A 17,045-nucleotide genomic window follows, 5' to 3' on the forward strand; every position below is an offset into this window, starting at 1 on the left:
TACACACACCGTACACAAAGTGACTACCTTACATTCTTGGATTTTGACAGCTTTTGTACAGACTGACAGTTTCGGGACATTTCACAGAGGGAAACGAACCGAGGACAACTTCACTTTATCCAGTACAGCTGGTAAGACATATTCGCCTTCATATCTTATATAGGCCTAGCCTTCATATTCAGAGACGGCGATCAAAATGTGAATTCATGTTTCATCTGGAGATTTACATCGAGAAACAGATGGGGCTCACACAAACCACGGAGGGCAAGCAGCCTACAGAGGCAGTATAGTAAATCGCTAACATACACTGGTTAGTCTATCTGTTTAAGTTACGGTTCAGATTCCACCGTAATAAACATGCAGCCACACAGCCCTCCCGTTTGCTTTGGTTAATATTTGAGCGATTTTCATTACAAATGTTGCTTTCAGGTGCAAGATGTCGAGTCGTTGGTATTCCTGTAGGAGCTGCGTGGTGTTTACATCAGTGCTGGGTTATTAAAACTCGAGCCACGTGCTGGTAGCATGGGACCATGTGGCCATTGTAAACACTGCTGCCTTGTGTGTCTTTATATGCTCCAACAGCCTCTTTCTGTTTCTTTGAATGACTACGAATAATGGCCAAAGAGTTTGCTGAACGTATGTTAGTAAGAAGTTGGAATATGTGGGCTTGAGGAAACTACACTTTGCTTGTTTGGCCAGGTGCCAGTAGAGACTGTATCGGGCTTCCATTGTGCTGCTAGGAAGAGTAGAGTATGTATTATGTTATGTTATGTGACCAGCACTACTTTGCATGGAGCTCCCCTTCCATCCGCCTCACACACTAATTATTAGGTCCAACCATTTATCAGCTAAAATGCCAATATTGTTATAGGAAAGGTCAGAGTCCCACATGATAACCAGCAGACTGTTTGGGATCATCAGCAGGTTATGTTCCTCCCACATCTTTTTTGTGTGTGCCTGCCTACACCAGTTTAATGGGATAGTGACAACAGAAGATGAGGGAACGGCTTTGTCAGGCAATTGCTCTGTCGGATTGTCTTTTGTTTCAGGGACGTAGGCTCACTTAAACCCAATTCATTGGCTGCAGGACACTGACATCCATCTTTAATGAAGTACATTTTTACTATACATTGTAGTAGTATAATCAAGCTGTGTGTGTGTGTGTGTGTGTGTGTGTGTGTGTGTGTGTGTGTGTGTGTGTGTGTGTGTGTGTGTGTGTGTGGGGGGGTAGTTTTATAAGAAAAATGGTTGTTTCCTTAATGATCATCGACCAAAAAGAGAAGATTAGATCATCGACTATTTTTTAATCACTGTATCACTCGGCTCAGCGCCAGAATATTTAGGACAGTGTCAGAAGGCACACGGGAGAATTGTGTTGACACAAAATCTAGATACTTACTAATTAATATGCACATACTTAGAACATTTTATTCAAAAAAAAAAAATCTTTTTCAACATATGAACCAATTGTTTTGGTGTTTGATTAATCTACAAATTATTTTCTTTAAACGTTGCTTTGTCAAAATATGTCAGAAAATAATAGTAAATGTCATTGTATGTGTCAATGTAATTTTCCTGACTTTGTTTTATTTGACCTACAATTCAAACCCATAGAGTTTCAGTTTACTATCATACAGTATATATGGCAAATACAAGCATCAAATCCTCACAGTTGAGAAGCTGGAACCAGAGAATATAATTTCTGCTTGAAAAATGACCGATACGATTAAACAGTTCTCAAACTAGTTGCCGAATGCCGATTTGAATATTCTGTCAATCAAACAAGCAATTAATGGACTAATCATTCCAGCTCTGATATGAGTGCATTTGTAGATTTAATTATTAAGCTTTTTACCATCATAACTCTTCTGTTTTTCAGCAGCTACATACTTTGTAATGCTTTTACATCTGAACAGTAGTAGCTGAACAATGATTTAATTTACATAATCAATAGGGGAGTTCTTATATCCACGATTATTTATACAACATATCACACACAAACTGTTTTTACAAACATTTGCTCGACCTGCATATGTTTGCTCGGAGAGTTTCCGACTTTGAGTTCCTTAAGAGTTCACTGCATTATGCTCACTGGAAATTTAATTACATTGTAAGCAAGGCAGTTTAACTTTATTGGATACTTTTATATGGTCACCGAAGCGTAATGCAACAGCTCATTATACACGGTTGAGAGGGCTAGCAGTGGCAGCCAACATCTACTGTAAGGTTATAGTTATGATTCATGTTGTATTTCAGAAACCTGCAGTGTTTTTCCCACATATTCGGCGGAGCATTAGGGGTCCTCCCTCAAGAAAATGTTACATTTTTTCATACTTTTGCATACTCATTTTCAGGTTCATAATTGTATTTTGAGGTTGTACCAGAATAGGTTTACATGGTTTAATTATCAAAAAACACCATATTTTTGTTGTACTGCACATTGCTGCAGCTCCTCTTTTCACCCTGTGTCAGGTCTCTGTTTTAGCTACAGAGTGAGACATCTCAACTTCTGTAGGATCTTTGTTGACAGTCGCACATGCCCAATAGCTAGGTAAGGCTCACAATTGCTAGCAAGCAGTTTCTCTAACTTCGGTCAGTACAAGGCAGGATTAGCCGGGAGACTTCTTCTAAACGAGGGCACACTTCCAACTTTGCGTGGAATAGCTTTAGAACAGGGACATGTCAGTAGTTCTTTTTGTAGATTATGGTGAACTCCTGTGTGTTGTAGCAGTGTTTTGCCATTGAGAACGAGGGGGCTAACCGCTAGCATGCTAGGGCTAGCATGGATTAGCCCCCTCGTTTCGGCTAGTGACGTAGAAAGCCCTGCAGATTTTGAACATCTCACCCGGAGACTGAAGGCAGGTAACATTCAGAAACCCGTATCTCACTCCAAACAGCATGGATGATTTTTTTTTTTCCAAGTTTGTATGCGTGTGGAAGCAGCGGAGACAAAAAATAACACCCCAAATCCCAGGAAAAAGTGATTTTATTTCATAATATGGGCACTTTAATGTTAGGGAAACCCTAAACCTGTGCTGTCATACTAAAGCAGAGTAGTGTCCGAGCCGTATGAAACCTGCAATGGTAGCAGTAATCTAAGGCCTGCATGGATAATTTGTGTTAATGCATTCAGACCAACCTCCAAACACTGATTATGAGATAATAACCTGTTGGATACTGGAGATATCAGCGGAAAGTCAGCTTTGTAAGGAGATTCAAGGGCATATGCTTAAACGGACAGTATGCAGATCAGCGTGTAAGTAACGGAGAGCCCAGAGCTGAGACAAACAAGGTGCCTAAACGCTTGGTTGGAAGGTCAGAGGTCACTGATTAGGAGATGGCGACTGTCACGCCAGACTGTCCCTCTGCTCTCTCCTCACCTAAACCTCATCCTCCTCACACCACCCCTCCTTTCTCTCTCACTGTCTCTCGTCCACACACACACACACACACACACACACACACACACACACACACACACACACACACACACACACACACACACACACACACACACACACACACACACACACTCTCTCTCGTTCTACCATTGTCTCATTAATATCATTGCCATCTGCTCCATATGTAACAGCCCAATTAGAGAGATGCACTTTGACCCTACCTGTCCAAATTTTATTTGAAAGTCTACAGCCAAACCGGCAGACTGCTTTTTCCACATATCTATCTATCTATCTATCTATCTATCTATCTATCTATCTATCTATCTATCTATCTATCTATCTATCTATCTATCTATCTATCTATCTATCTATCTAGATATCTCTCTCTCTGTCTCTCTGTCTCTCTGTCTCTCTCTCTCTCTCTCTCTCTCTCTCTCTCTCTCTCTCTCTCAGCATGCATATAGGCTATCCAGACTTTGACCTTTTGATTGTTTTCTCTTTACAGGACCTGAGCTGATTTGTCAGCCTTGTGTAGGTTTGGTTTTCACCCCCCAAGTCTCCTCTGGATATCAGCTGACCATGGTGGTCTGAACAGAGGAAAGCCTGGCACAGTGTGTGCTCACTCTAACACAGCAAGGCTTGACCGAGAGAGGCGCAGAGACGGACCGAAGCAAAGAGAAAAGAAAAGGAAAAAAGCCTATTTAAACACAACATGTCTCAAAACAGAGAACTGGTGGCTTACTACATAAACTATAAACTCTCCCAGAGAAACTATCCTCTCAACCACATGGGACTCATAGAGCCTCCGAACAGGACTGATGGGGGGGACGCGGGGTTGGTTGAGGAGCAGAGGGTAGCGACGCACGCCAACGGGACTTTGAACGGCACGAGTCCCGGCACCCCGCCAGCGTCCCCGCTACGGCAGCAACCGTTGGCGTCAACGACGAGCCTGGACGCGGTGAAAGAGGCCCTGCGGGACTCAGCCAACGAGTTTGAGCTGCGATACGCCCGCGCCTTCAGCGATCTGCACAACCAGCTGCACATCACGCCGGCCACGGCCTACCAAAGCTTCGAGAACGTGATGGATGAGGTGTTCCGGGACGGGGTCAACTGGGGCCGCATCGTAGGGCTTTTTGCTTTCGGCGGGGCGCTGTGCGTGGAGTGCGTGGAGAAGGAGATGAGTCCGCTGGTGGGCAGGATCATTGAGTGGATGACGGTTTACCTGGACAACCACATTCAGCCCTGGATCCAGAGCCAAGGAGGATGGGTGAGTCTCTTGCACACACACAGACGCGCACACACACACAAACATACACGGAGAAAAAGTATGTTTAGGTGCTATTCTCATCAACATTACTGGGTTCAATTATATGCATGAGGTAAGCTGTATGCAAAATGTCTATGTTGACACCTTTTCTACGCAGAACAGCTGGCAGCTACACCGGAATACAGCGGCCAATTGGAAAATAAATCCTGTCCTCGTTTTTTTTCCATCTAGTTCTGGAAAGTGCATATGGATGCTAATGGCTTTTGTTGATATTTGATTGGGTTTTTGGTTGTGTGTGCCATTTCTAGGGCTGCCCCCTCCTAGTCGATCAGTCGACTAATTTGGTCATTTTGGTCTTAGTCGACAAAGATTTCTTTAGTCGGTCATTTTAGTTTTATTTTTTACGTTTTTGTGATTTACTTATTTAGAATAAACCTATAAGCAACTTCTCCTGTTAACATGAGATTTAAAGTGGTGCTTTTGCGTGATTCTTCTCAGTTTTACAGTTAGGCCTACAGTTTGATTAAATCAATTAGTCGACTAAATCATAGGAGTGTTAGTCGACTAAGAACATCTGTAGTCGAGGACAGCCCTAGCCTTTTCAGATGTGTCTTTCTGGTAAATATTTAAAGACCAGGTTTGCTTAAGTGTGTTGGTGTGTTGTATGGTCAGCTGTGTTTCTATCTACCTGGCCTGACCTCCAGTGGCTCTGTATCATTGGTGGGGAGTTTTGTCTCACTGGAGAAGGAAAATCAAAGGCGTAGTTTTTATTCCATCCTACATATTGAGACTTATCTTATGCAGATGGGCAAGATAAGCCAGCATGCTAACATTTCAACCATATCCGCCTTTATGAGACTGGGACATGGCACAGGGGTGATAAAAGAGCGGAGGATAAAAGACTTTAGGTTAGGTATATCAGAGAAGACCTAGATAACAAGCAGCACACTCATGACATAAACAACCATCTGTGCTTAAAAACAGTAAAAAAGCAGAATGTTTGTGTGGTCAGCAGCTGGCTCAGCTGTTCTCTAATTGATCAGCAGCATGGAGCTCAATGAGCTGAATCGAAGTGGGAGCTTAACAGGCTACATCAGGGCTTTGTAGCTCTCTGCAGCCTGCCTGCCCGCCTGGGGATCGAAGTTCTCTCATCACAGGGTGGGATGAAGTCCAGGGCTTTTACAGATAGCCCTTTGTTTTACTCTGGTCAGTTGATTGGCACTGTGCTTTGTGTTTTTCTTCTTCTTCCACTGTCTGTCCATTTTTGTCTGTCCGTGCCCTGTCCTCTCTTCTTCTACGTTCTTCACCGAGGCAGCTGCATGCAGATGAAAGCTCAATTGTTTTTTTATTTTTCTGGGGTTAGCTGGAAAGTGTGCTGTCCTTGAAATGACAGTCCCAGTGTGTGTTTGTGTTTGTGCACGTGAGCTCGTGAACACCTCCAGGACAGTTAAGGTCAGCTCTTTTCCTTTGTGCCGGCCATTTGATGGTATGGAGGAGAGCGGGGTGAGGGGAGGGGCTGTTTATATTTGCTCCGGCGCTGTACGTCGCCATGTCGTAGGTCGATCCTATGGAAACTGACACATAGGCGCATACCTAGATGAAAATCCCATTGGGCAGACAGTGGCTTCGCTGTTGTTTGCACGGCAGACCTAAAATCTATTTATTTATGTCAATGTTGGACTGGAGATAACCCAGAGGAGGAGGTTATGGAAACGGATGACACGTATGGTATGTGATAGTAAAGGCTCAAGCTTTGCAAAATACTGATGTTAGTTGTTCCTTAGTTGAACGGATGCGGCTGCAGCATCCTTCTTACCAGCTCCCGGAGGTCTGGTCTCATAAATGCACTACAACCCACTTCAGGTCCCCATGTTTTAAGCCACGCTAACAGCATTTCTAGAGATGGCAATGTCGTGTTGTCGGTCCGTCCAGCCACCACTTTGGTTCAGACTGAAATATCTCGAACAACTCGCCGTTGTACAGACGCTCATGTTCCCAAAAGGATCAATCCTACTGACTATGGTCATCCCCTGACTTCTCATCCAGCAGGTCAAAATTGGAATGTGTTTCTTACTTTGGTTTATAACCAAACACACTTGCTAATTAGCAAAGAAAAAAATTCTATGTGATTGCTGACCCAGTGTTTTTTTTTTTAGGCTCACGGGGACTGGGTAGGTGCTAGATTGTACCCAAATTGGGTTAAAATTGACCCAGTATTTTTGAGTGTGTATGATTGCAGGAGACCCTCCTATAGCTAAAAAAAAAAAAACCCACTGAGATAATAATTAAAATGTGAAAATAATTACTTAATTTCATTATTGTTTAGTTGTTATCATATACCTACACATGTGTTTATAGTGTCATAGTAAGTACTTAGTACATAGTATAGTAAGGTTGGTCTAAAGGTTAATCCAGTTTCATCTTCCTGACCCAATAATAATGTTTTTAACCACCACTGTTGTCAACACATCTGTCATGTGTGGTTGGTCTCCATGATCTCATGTCCCTCAAACACACAAACAAATCTACACACTGGTGTGCCAGCGTACTGTTTGCTTAGCGACAAGTCGGACGTACAACATCGGGTAGCATGCTGCAGCTGCTTGTGGTCCGCGGCTTGCATGTCAGCGTAACCTCGACTTGGAGAAGTGAATGACTTCATCTGAAATGCTGAATGGATCGCCGTGCTGAGAGCATTCATTGGTGCGGTTTCACTTCTCCTGCTGCCGGATAACATTGTCTTGAGCACATGATGCCATTTCCTTCCCTGTAAGCTTTGTATCATCAACTTTTACTCTGTTTTGGATCGCCCGATGTTGGCGATAGAGCAGTCGCTTAGTACGTGTCCCGTGTTGGTTCTATTGAAGTTGACACACTTGCCTCAGGGGGTAGTCCCAAGCTGCAGCGGCAAACTAAAATATACAACGCAGTAGGTGGTTTACCGTTACCGTCCTGTCGTTTCTTTCCGTCACTCTGTTGCTTTGGCTTTCCCCCTCTTTGTCGCAATATCACTACGTTGTCTTTTTAGCGGTGTGTTCAAAGTCAACCTACAGTTTCCTTGAAATGCACCCGAGTCTCTGAGTAAACCCACATGAGGCTTTGTTGTTTTTCTTTCTTTCTTTATGTCTTTCTCTCCCTTTCTTTCTTCCTTCCTTCCCTCCCCTGACGCCTCCTCGCAGGGATGAAGCACAGAGCCGTTGGCAGATGTGGGAAGCCGAGTGTAGCTGTGAGGCAGGTGTGCCCTGAGCGTAAGCTGATGAAATATTCGTCTGCTCTAAGCAGCAGCAAGGTCACTTTCACTCGGTTGCTCGATCACTCTGTCTCATGATCTTAATGTTACTTCTCAAATATCTTAAAGTTTTCTGTTTGGAGGGATTGTGACAGAAAATGAAATGGACAGTTTGTGTGTAGTTGATAGTACAATAATAGAAAATATGATGTAAATGGATGATGTAAAATCAATCTTTTGAAGCTAATCTTCAGGTAACGTAATCGGTGCTGAGATCATTTGTTGATTTGAGCTCAGGGCCAGGGGTATTTCCCAAAAGTTGTGAATTCACTGCATGTGTGGTTGTCTAAGCTTCATAATCTGACACTTGAGAATAGACTCCAAGGCAGAATTGCATTCACAAGCCAGCACCTTATTAGGAAAGCTGCAGTTTTTCCGATTCCGCACACGAATGCACCATTCTGTCTCGAACTGAGACAATTAGTTGATAAATTGATGAGTAGCGTAACAAAAAATTTATAGTTTCAGTCATTTTTCAAGCAAAATGCCCAACATTCACTGTTTTTAGCTTCTCAAGTATGACCTATTTGAGGCTTGTCTTTGTTATGACAGTAAACTTAATATCTTTGGCTTTTTGGTCAGATAAAACAAACTCCTTGGGTTGTGGGAAATTATTTCTGACAACGCTATTAATCGAGACAATAATGAACACGTCACCTTTTGGCTCTGTGAATTTATAATGGTCATTTATGAATCGTTTCTAACATTTCATAGACAAAAAACGTAAGTAATCGTCATTGTTTACTAGTCTCGCATTGCCAGACCACCACCTCAGCATTGTGGAGATAGGAGTATAGTTTGGCTACACCGCTTGTTGTTCTGGGATAGTATATAGGGGAAAAAAACACGCCCTGGCTTGTTTGTATTTCTTTTAAACCAAACGCAACCGTCCTGGGCAGCTCCAAGCCCCCGGATGGGGCATCCGGCGCGTGAGAGGCGTGCTGGATGTCAGGCTTTATTCCAGCAATGTACATCCGTTAAAGTGATGGTTCGGAGTAATTCACCCTAGGGTCCTTTGCACCATGACCTCGAGCCAAACACCCCCCCAGAAGCTTTTTTCACCTGGGTCTAACATTGGGAGAGTTAGCGTAGAGTAGCGTTATCAGCTGAATAGCTTAGCGTAGGGGCTAATGGACCCACGTTTGTATCTCTTAAATGACCCCACTAATAATGCCCGAAATGATACCAAACGTCTACACTAGTACATATAGGTTATGCACTCATAAAACGATGGATTGGAAAGTTTGTAAGTACACCAGAAGTTTATGTAAATAACACTTGCCTGCTGGCTTCTGCTCTCTGCTGCTGTTGTTGTTGTTGTTGTTGCTGTGAGACGAGTGCTTAGGGACCGTCTACAAATTACAACACCGAAAAGAGATGCAACAAAAATATTTTTTAATTTAACTTATTTTTTAAAGTAAGTGCTGTAATATAACTAGCAGGAGACAAGTAATAATTGAGGTAAGTTTGGAGACATTACCTTATTTAATCATTAAATTAATACATAGTTTTGTTGTATCTCTTTTCGGTGTAGTAATTTATAGACGGCCCTAAGCACTCGTCTAACTGCAGGTAGCAGCAGCAGCAGCAGCAACAGAGAGCAGAAGAGAGCAGGCAAGTGTTCATAAACTTCTGGTGTACTTACAAACTTTCCAATCCATCGTTTTATGAGAGCATAACCTATATATACTAGTGTAGACGTTTGGTATCATTTCGGGCATTATTAGTGGGGTCATTTAAGAGATACAAACGTGGGTCCATTAGCCCCGCGCTAAGCTACTCAGCGGCTAACGCTACTCTACGCTAACTCGCCAGTGTTAGACTAAGGTGAAAAAACTTCTGGAGGTTTGCTTGCCGAGGACCGTCATGGTGTAAGAGAAATTAAATCACACCCCATCACTTTAAGCCAGACTACTTGTTTACTAACCCTAATTCAGCGTTTTCACGTCGATTATTCTTTTTTTTTTCCCCAATACATAAATACAAAGAAAAAGTGAGACACAGTCTTCTGAACTGGTGAAATAGTGGAGGTGGCAGGTAAATATTGAAAAGTGAAAGGTGTTTTGCACAACAGAGCCAACCTCGCCGTCACGAAAACTGATTAAGCCTCAGCATAAATGATCCCGCCGGAGCTTATTTTGGTTTCTCCTCAGTGCAGGATGCTGAGATATTTGATGGTAGCTCGGGATGTGAAATAAATATGCTCAGCCAGATTCTCCCTCCACAGCCTGTGGTGTTAAAAAAAAAAGAAAATGTATAAAATAAATAAAGCGCAGGAGGAAAGCCATATATTGTCAGATAATAAACGTTGGCAGGCAGCGGAGGTAGAAACAGTGCCATCGACCTAATAACGCCGCTTCCAGCAGAGCAGGCGATGGCAGTGATTACTCAGTGGAGATTGAGGCGCCTCGGGGTGGGGGTACGGGGTTATTACCAATTATAGATGAATAATATCTCGACCTGCTACTGGGGGAAACAATGTTTTTTTCCCTCTGACAGACTAATAAAGGCTAAACTCATTTAGAGGAACCACGATGCCACGGTCTGGGGGAGCCTGGCTGTAGCTGGATGGGGATGAGGTGGAGGGGGAGGGGGAGGGGGGTTCCAGTAGAGTAACGAGGGAAAAAAAGAGACCATTATCCCAGTTGTTCTGCTTTGTGCTGTGGACGGTCTCGGTAAGGTCAAGGAAAAGTTAACTACAAGAAAAATGCCCTCAAGCTGCGAGTCTGTCTGTATTGCCCTGTTTTCGTTATTATCGCCTCTGCCACTTACGGTAGTACACAGTACATGTTATTATTCAGCACTATAGCACTTAAATAATAAGTCTGGTGATCTTCTGTCATTTTCTTGTTGTCAACAAATGTCAAGAAAAGACCCAACAATAATGAACTGATCCAACTAAGATATTGTGTGTGTGTGTGTGTGTGTATCCAAAGCTGATTTATCTTATTCCTCTGTGCTATAGAGCTCCATTGTTCTCCAGAGACTATTAAAAACACTGGCAGACATGTTCCTTCTTTACCATGAACACACACACTGTAGAATTACTTTTTGGACTCAATCCCACATCCAACTTACCGTACACGGCAGGTGGATTCTCGCGATATCGCGACATATCGCACCAAAATCCACCGTGTCAGGCTTTAAGTGAAACCGTTTGTGTCCGAACAGCAGCGAGCCGAACCAGTCAGCTTCCAGGTGGGGAGCTAATGGCAGCTACGGGCGTGGTTTAGGCGCGTGGTTTAGGCGCGTGCGACGGCAGCGAGCGTTCGTTTTGAAACAACAGTGGCTGACATGATAGACCGATGGAAAGATGATGGGTGTGTAGGGAGGGAAGGGAAGTCGGAAAAAATATTGAGAGAGAGGCTAACGTTATTTGTTATGGCCCGTCATGGGACTTGTTGTTGTTGACAAAAACAAAGATATACAACACATAAACAGTATGTTTATCTATATGTGTGATCATGAACGTATGCGTGCTGGCTGTACTGCAGAGTGGGGTAGACACTCAGGCTGTAATTTAAAGGGCCATGGAGGGTAAGTCCATTGACTTGTTTTGACAAGGGTAACACCTGAGCTTCCTTTGTGCCATTCTCGTTGACAGCCTTATATTCTCTCTCTCTCTCTCTCTCTCCCTCTCTCTCTCTCTCCCTCTCTCTCCCTCTCTCTCTCCCTCTCTCTCTCCCTCTCTCACTCTGTGTAATTAACATGCACATAGGATAGGCAGTTAGATCCACAGAGTCGTCTGTCAGACTACCCTATTGGAGAAGAGCAGGAAATCTCACCCCTGGGACCTATCCAGCCCGCATCTATCCATCTCTCTCTCTCTCTCCCTCCTTCCCACACCGCCCCCCACCCTTCATCTTCTATACGTCTTTCCCTCCGTCTCTCTCCTGTGTCCTTCCTCCTCCTCTATGTGCACCCCTCCCACTGCCCCCGATCGATTTCTGTCGCTTATTTTTCTATCTGTACCTCCCTTCCTCCTGCCCCCTCCTCCTCCTATTCATCATTTTTGAGCTCCTTTATTTCCACCCTTGTCTGCCCTTCCTCCCCTTTCCCTCTTCCTCTTCTGCATCCATCTATCTCTCTTTCGTCTACATCTCTTCGTCTACCTTACAGATTACAGTTGCTGAACAAACATATTGTAGAGCAGACATGCTACTACATGCCCCGTCAATCTCGCTGTTTACGCTGTGCACCCATGTTGCAGTGCTTTTTCCCAATCCAGTTTGTTTATCAAAAACACACACATCCCCCGTGACATCTTCACTTGGCTATCGATTCCTCCTGACTTGATCCCTGCTCACTAGCCCTGCACTTCCACCTCGACATGTGCAGCAGCCACCATCCCTAGATCTTTCCCTTCATCCCATCCTCCTCCTCTTCCCTTTATCACTAATGGCTCATGTGTGGCTAATTAGGAGAGATGTTTTTTTTTTTTTTTTTTTGTAGCTTTCTGGGGTGTTTTGATCATCAGGCAAAGTTTCCATTAAATGATTGTGTGTGTTTGTAATCGAACGAGTGGCGTGGATTGTTGTTGTCTCATCCATTTGAGCATTTTATTGTATGGTGGCGCGCTGCAAAGGGGAGGGGACGGCGCCAAGTCAGACTGGCCATGTGACTACCAAACAAAGGACTCGTGGCCACACACACACACACACACACACACATACACACAGAGGAATTTGCCTTACTGGCTTTTTAGTTGTGCCCACAGGTGTGTCGGCGCTTTGCAGAAAAAGCCGTTGCTGTAAAGGACGCACTGATCTAAAAGCGACTTTATCATTGTCGCAGACCCAGACAATGCTCCCGAAAACCTTTTTTGCATTGGATCAATGGTGGCCACTTTTGTTCTCGCGGCATCAATAAACGCCTCAATGTGGTGGGCGGCTCTATGCAGATTGATCTCTGAATGTTTTCATATGAATGTAGCTGCTCAGCCGTGGATGTGTCTCTATTGTTTTTGTATGCATGCGTTTAAGCTCACGCATTAGCTGTTCATCAGCTTTGAGATCCGCCATGTGTGTGTGCGTGTTTGTACTCAGTGTTGTGTGTCAGAGTCGCAGCTTGAAAATGACAGCAAACAGATTGTGTGATTCATTTGCCTACAGCTCCATGACAAGAACATCAGGGACATGTCACATGTTTTTAAGTGTGTTTTGGGTGTGTTTATGCGAGTATGTGAAGCTATAGAGAGAGCCTGTTGTTTGCCTTGAAGGAGAGGGACTTTGCCGAACCATTCTTGTGTGTGGTTGGTGGTGAGGAGGTGGCTACATGCTCACGTTTGAGGAAAAGTGGGCTGTACCATTCCGGCAGGATCAATCGGTCTGCCTTTTGCTCTATTTTACATGTGACAAACTGGTGTAAAGGACAAGAGGAAGAAATGCACACACCATATTACACACCACACTACCATATTTAATATTTGGATCGATTTAAAGTGAAAATTTGCAATCACTTTATTGTGATATATATTAAAGAAGTATTTTTGATTCGTAGTTATTTTAGCTCACCAAACAAGCAATTTCAGATAACCACTCATCTGATCAGTTCTACAGTATATTATTGGCTGTGTGGGGGTGTGGGTGTGTGGCTACTCAGCTGGTCATGTGAAAGACAAGACCTGTAGCCCTGGAGCATCACACACAGCAGCCTTTAATGACTACTATTTGCTGCATTTAGACAGCATCAGAATCTCTCCGTCTCTTCTTTCTCTCATTTAGAAACGCACACTGGTGTCAAAGCAGCGAGACGCCCCTATGTTTCATAGCCAGACGCTGTTTATGTATACAGGACAGACATCCAGCTGTGTAATAGATGAGTGTGTGTATGTGTGTGCCTATGCTGCCAGCACACTGCAGAGCGTGGAGCTATTAGAGTGGCTTTGCCAGACTGGTAGACGGATGTCCGTCCCTCCCCGGAAAGTGTCTGGCAACGTGTGGCGGCCGAGAATGAAGAAGACGAGAGGTAGAGAGATGCAGATGTAGATGGCGAGGAGGGCAAACAGAAAGGAAGACGAGGCTTGTGACTCAGCTAGATGAGGATGCAGTATGTAGGCTAATAGGTTACGCCTGCATGTATGGTGCAGTTTGTGTGTGGTGTGCAGCTCACATGTTGTATGAGAAGAACAGCTGGATGAGTAGACACTGCATTTGGTTGCATACGTGCTGCTCCACTTCCCCGAGCCTTAGTCGTGAAATCAGGTCACAAGTCTTTTCTTTTTTTTTTTTTTTTTTTTTCTCCTTCAATCTTCCTCTCCTTTTTCCCCCTCTCCTCCTGCCTGCACGCCCACATCCTTACCCTTTCTCCTGCGACAGATTCGTTTTAATTCTTTCTGTCCTCGTGCAGTCGAGTGCGAACCCTAAGCATCTGCCTGCATCCCTCTCCCCTCTGATTGCATTTCGTCCCTCTCCATCCTTCTCTCTCCATCCGTCTCTTCCCTGCTCTCCCCTCTGTGTCTCTCTATGCTCATATCTGTGATCAGATTATGAGGCATATCATGGGATTAGTGAGTCTCATGGCATGCATTAAAGTGGGAGAACTGAGGAGTTGATAGAGACGGTTGATGAGTATTTCATGGTAATGCGGCAGCCAATCTCATACAGCACAACGACTAAATGATGATGAATGGCATCAATGCCATCATCGTTATATTCATCACAGGCTTGTTTGAATGGCCAAGGGGGTTAAGCAATGAAGTCAAAAGATATCTTCTGTGGCTCTGCAGATAATAGAAAGAGAGCCGAAAGATATTCATCTCTGCTGAAGTGATTCTGGGGAATCGGTTTCTTTCATGTTGTTGAACTTTATGAAAAAGCACAGTAAGTGATGGGAAGCGTAGTTTCAAGGAAATCTGTCAGCAAGCCTCACTGCTGCCGCTCGCTCCTCTCTCCACATACTTTTGTCCTCCATGGGTTTCCCCCTTTTTCCTTTTCCAGTCGTTTTCATCAGCCTTTTTCCCCCCGCGGCCTGCTTCACCCTTGTTCTTTTGTTCTAGTTTCATCTTATTTTTCTGTCTCACTCTCACTGTCTTTGTGTCTTTCGTTCTGTCTCATACTCACTGTTCCCGCTCTTCATTTTTGTTTCTCGGTCTTCCAGACAGATGGCAGGTCTCGGGGTCATGGTGAGGGGTCTGGGTGGGGTGATGGCCTACAGGGTGGAGGGTTATACTGTGGAAGACATCCAGTCAGAGAGATTCCCGGTCTTCTTTGCTTCAGCTACCTGTCTCTGTTCTCCTTCTCGGTGTTGACGCTTCCCTAAACATGTGCTCTCTCTGCCAGAGGTACACACACACACAGTCCTGAGTCCTTGGCCTTCCTTGTGTGTGTGTGTGTGTGTGTGTGTGTGTGTGTGTGTGTGTGTGTGTGTGTGTGTGTGTGTGTGTGTGTGTGTGTGTGTGTGTGTGTGTGTGTGTGTGTGTGTGTGTGTGTGTGTGTGTGTGTGTGTGTGTGTGTGTGTGTGTGTGTGTGTGTGTGTGTGTGTGTGTGTGTGTGTGTGTGTGTGGTGTGACAGAATGGGGTTTTGTGGAGAGAGACAGCCCCTAGAGTGGGGCAGGGAACAGATTGGAGTCTGAGCCTCCATGTCCTGACTCATTAATCTTCTCTTTAATTCATGGTCTCACCGCCGGCTCAACACGTGTGTGCACGCACACACACACACACACACATGTACATAGACGCACACACAGCGCCAGCTCCAAGGTCCAAAGGAGACAAAGTACATACAACACATTGATGCTGGCACCAACACCAGCAAATGTCACCACTGAGGGGAGGTTTAATGATTCAATTTCCTCACTTTTCTTGCTTCCTTGGTACTACTTGGAAATGATTCATCACACTTCAAACCAGTTCCGTTCCCCCCCCTCACCACCCCCTCCTCAACACCAGCATGGATCTCATGCTTAAGATGGCAGTGATCGAGCCAACAACGTGAAGTCAACAAGAGTTTGAAATGGCCCAATGACTGATTAACGATAACCTACCACGCACGTCACTGTTGTGCTGTAAAGCTGCTCATCCTCGTTCCCCCAGGAGCAGTTTTTCAAAGTCCTGCGTTTTTGGCTGAACTGCTGCCTGTCAGCTTGTTGTTTAAAATGTTTTCCTGGTCCTAGAAGTGCAACAGAAAAACAAGAAGAGGGGGACCACATCCAGTGCAAAAAGGAACCTTATTTATACAGGCGAACGCTTAAATATAAAATAGCTACATAGGCAATGGAAGATGAACTTTGGCCATATAATACATGCACATTTTAAGCAACTCGATTCGAATGGATGCGCTCCTCTTCAGGCATCAGCAAGTGTAATATGTATTTTTCATATTTTCCTCTCATAGGGGGTGCATTTTTCATCTTTTTGACTGTTAGCTTGAGCAGTACGTCTGTTTTGATTGTACATAATTCCCATTTTCCTTGTGTTTTGCCTCAACTTTGCCGTTTGGTATTATCCAGCTCCTGCTCTTGTCACTTGCTAAAGTAGAATCCTGAAGGGCATCAGTAAAAAGCCTTAATTGTAAGATCTGACTGTGCTGCGGGTTTCTCTGCCTATTGCTTAGCTCGACAGAAATTCCTACCTTGTCTTTTTAAAAATGCCTTGGCAATTTTGATAAGGATGATAAAGGGGCGGAAGGCCTTGAGGAGGAGCAGGAAGAAATGGAACTCGTGGAGATGATGAGGACATTGATAAAGGAGGAACAGTCACTCACATTGTTTATCTTTTCAACTGAACACAGATTGGATCCTCTGACAAGACTGAAACTGACACCATGCAACCACTAGGCCACTAGAGTACAGTAGTAATGAATACAGTAATTCTAATCATATGATGGTGATGACGCTCTTAAGGATGAGGGTGATGGTTATGCTGCATTTAAACTGTGAGATCATTATTTTATGATAATGAACCAAATTTAGGCTGTGTTGAGACTGACATACAGTAAGCACTGCGTGGAAAAAGGGCAGCCCCGTGGCCTACGCTATCTCATCATATTAGATAATCATTCCTCATGCTCGGAGTCCTTTTTAAGTGGCTTTTGAACAACGTCCAAGCGTGCCTTTTACTCAGGAGTGAATTTTTCTATCATAAAGGCC

At 44.2% G+C, this 17,045-nt stretch overlaps 1 protein-coding gene across 1 annotated transcript in view; it reads left to right on the forward strand.

Annotated features, from left to right (window-relative positions):
* bcl2l1 (BCL2 like 1) overlaps positions 1–17,045 on the forward strand; it is a 36,169-nt gene that overhangs the window by 1,266 nt on the left and 17,858 nt on the right. The window contains exon 2 of the mRNA XM_039800297.1: positions 3,907–4,668. Coding sequence (XP_039656231.1) covers positions 4,114–4,668 — 555 coding nt within the window. The 5' untranslated portion in view covers positions 3,907–4,113. The remainder of the gene's footprint in view (positions 1–3,906; positions 4,669–17,045) is intronic.

Source organism: Perca fluviatilis, chromosome 5 (genome assembly GCF_010015445.1).
Source record: "Perca fluviatilis chromosome 5, GENO_Pfluv_1.0, whole genome shotgun sequence".
Classification (NCBI taxonomy): Eukaryota; Metazoa; Chordata; class Actinopteri; order Perciformes; family Percidae; genus Perca; species Perca fluviatilis.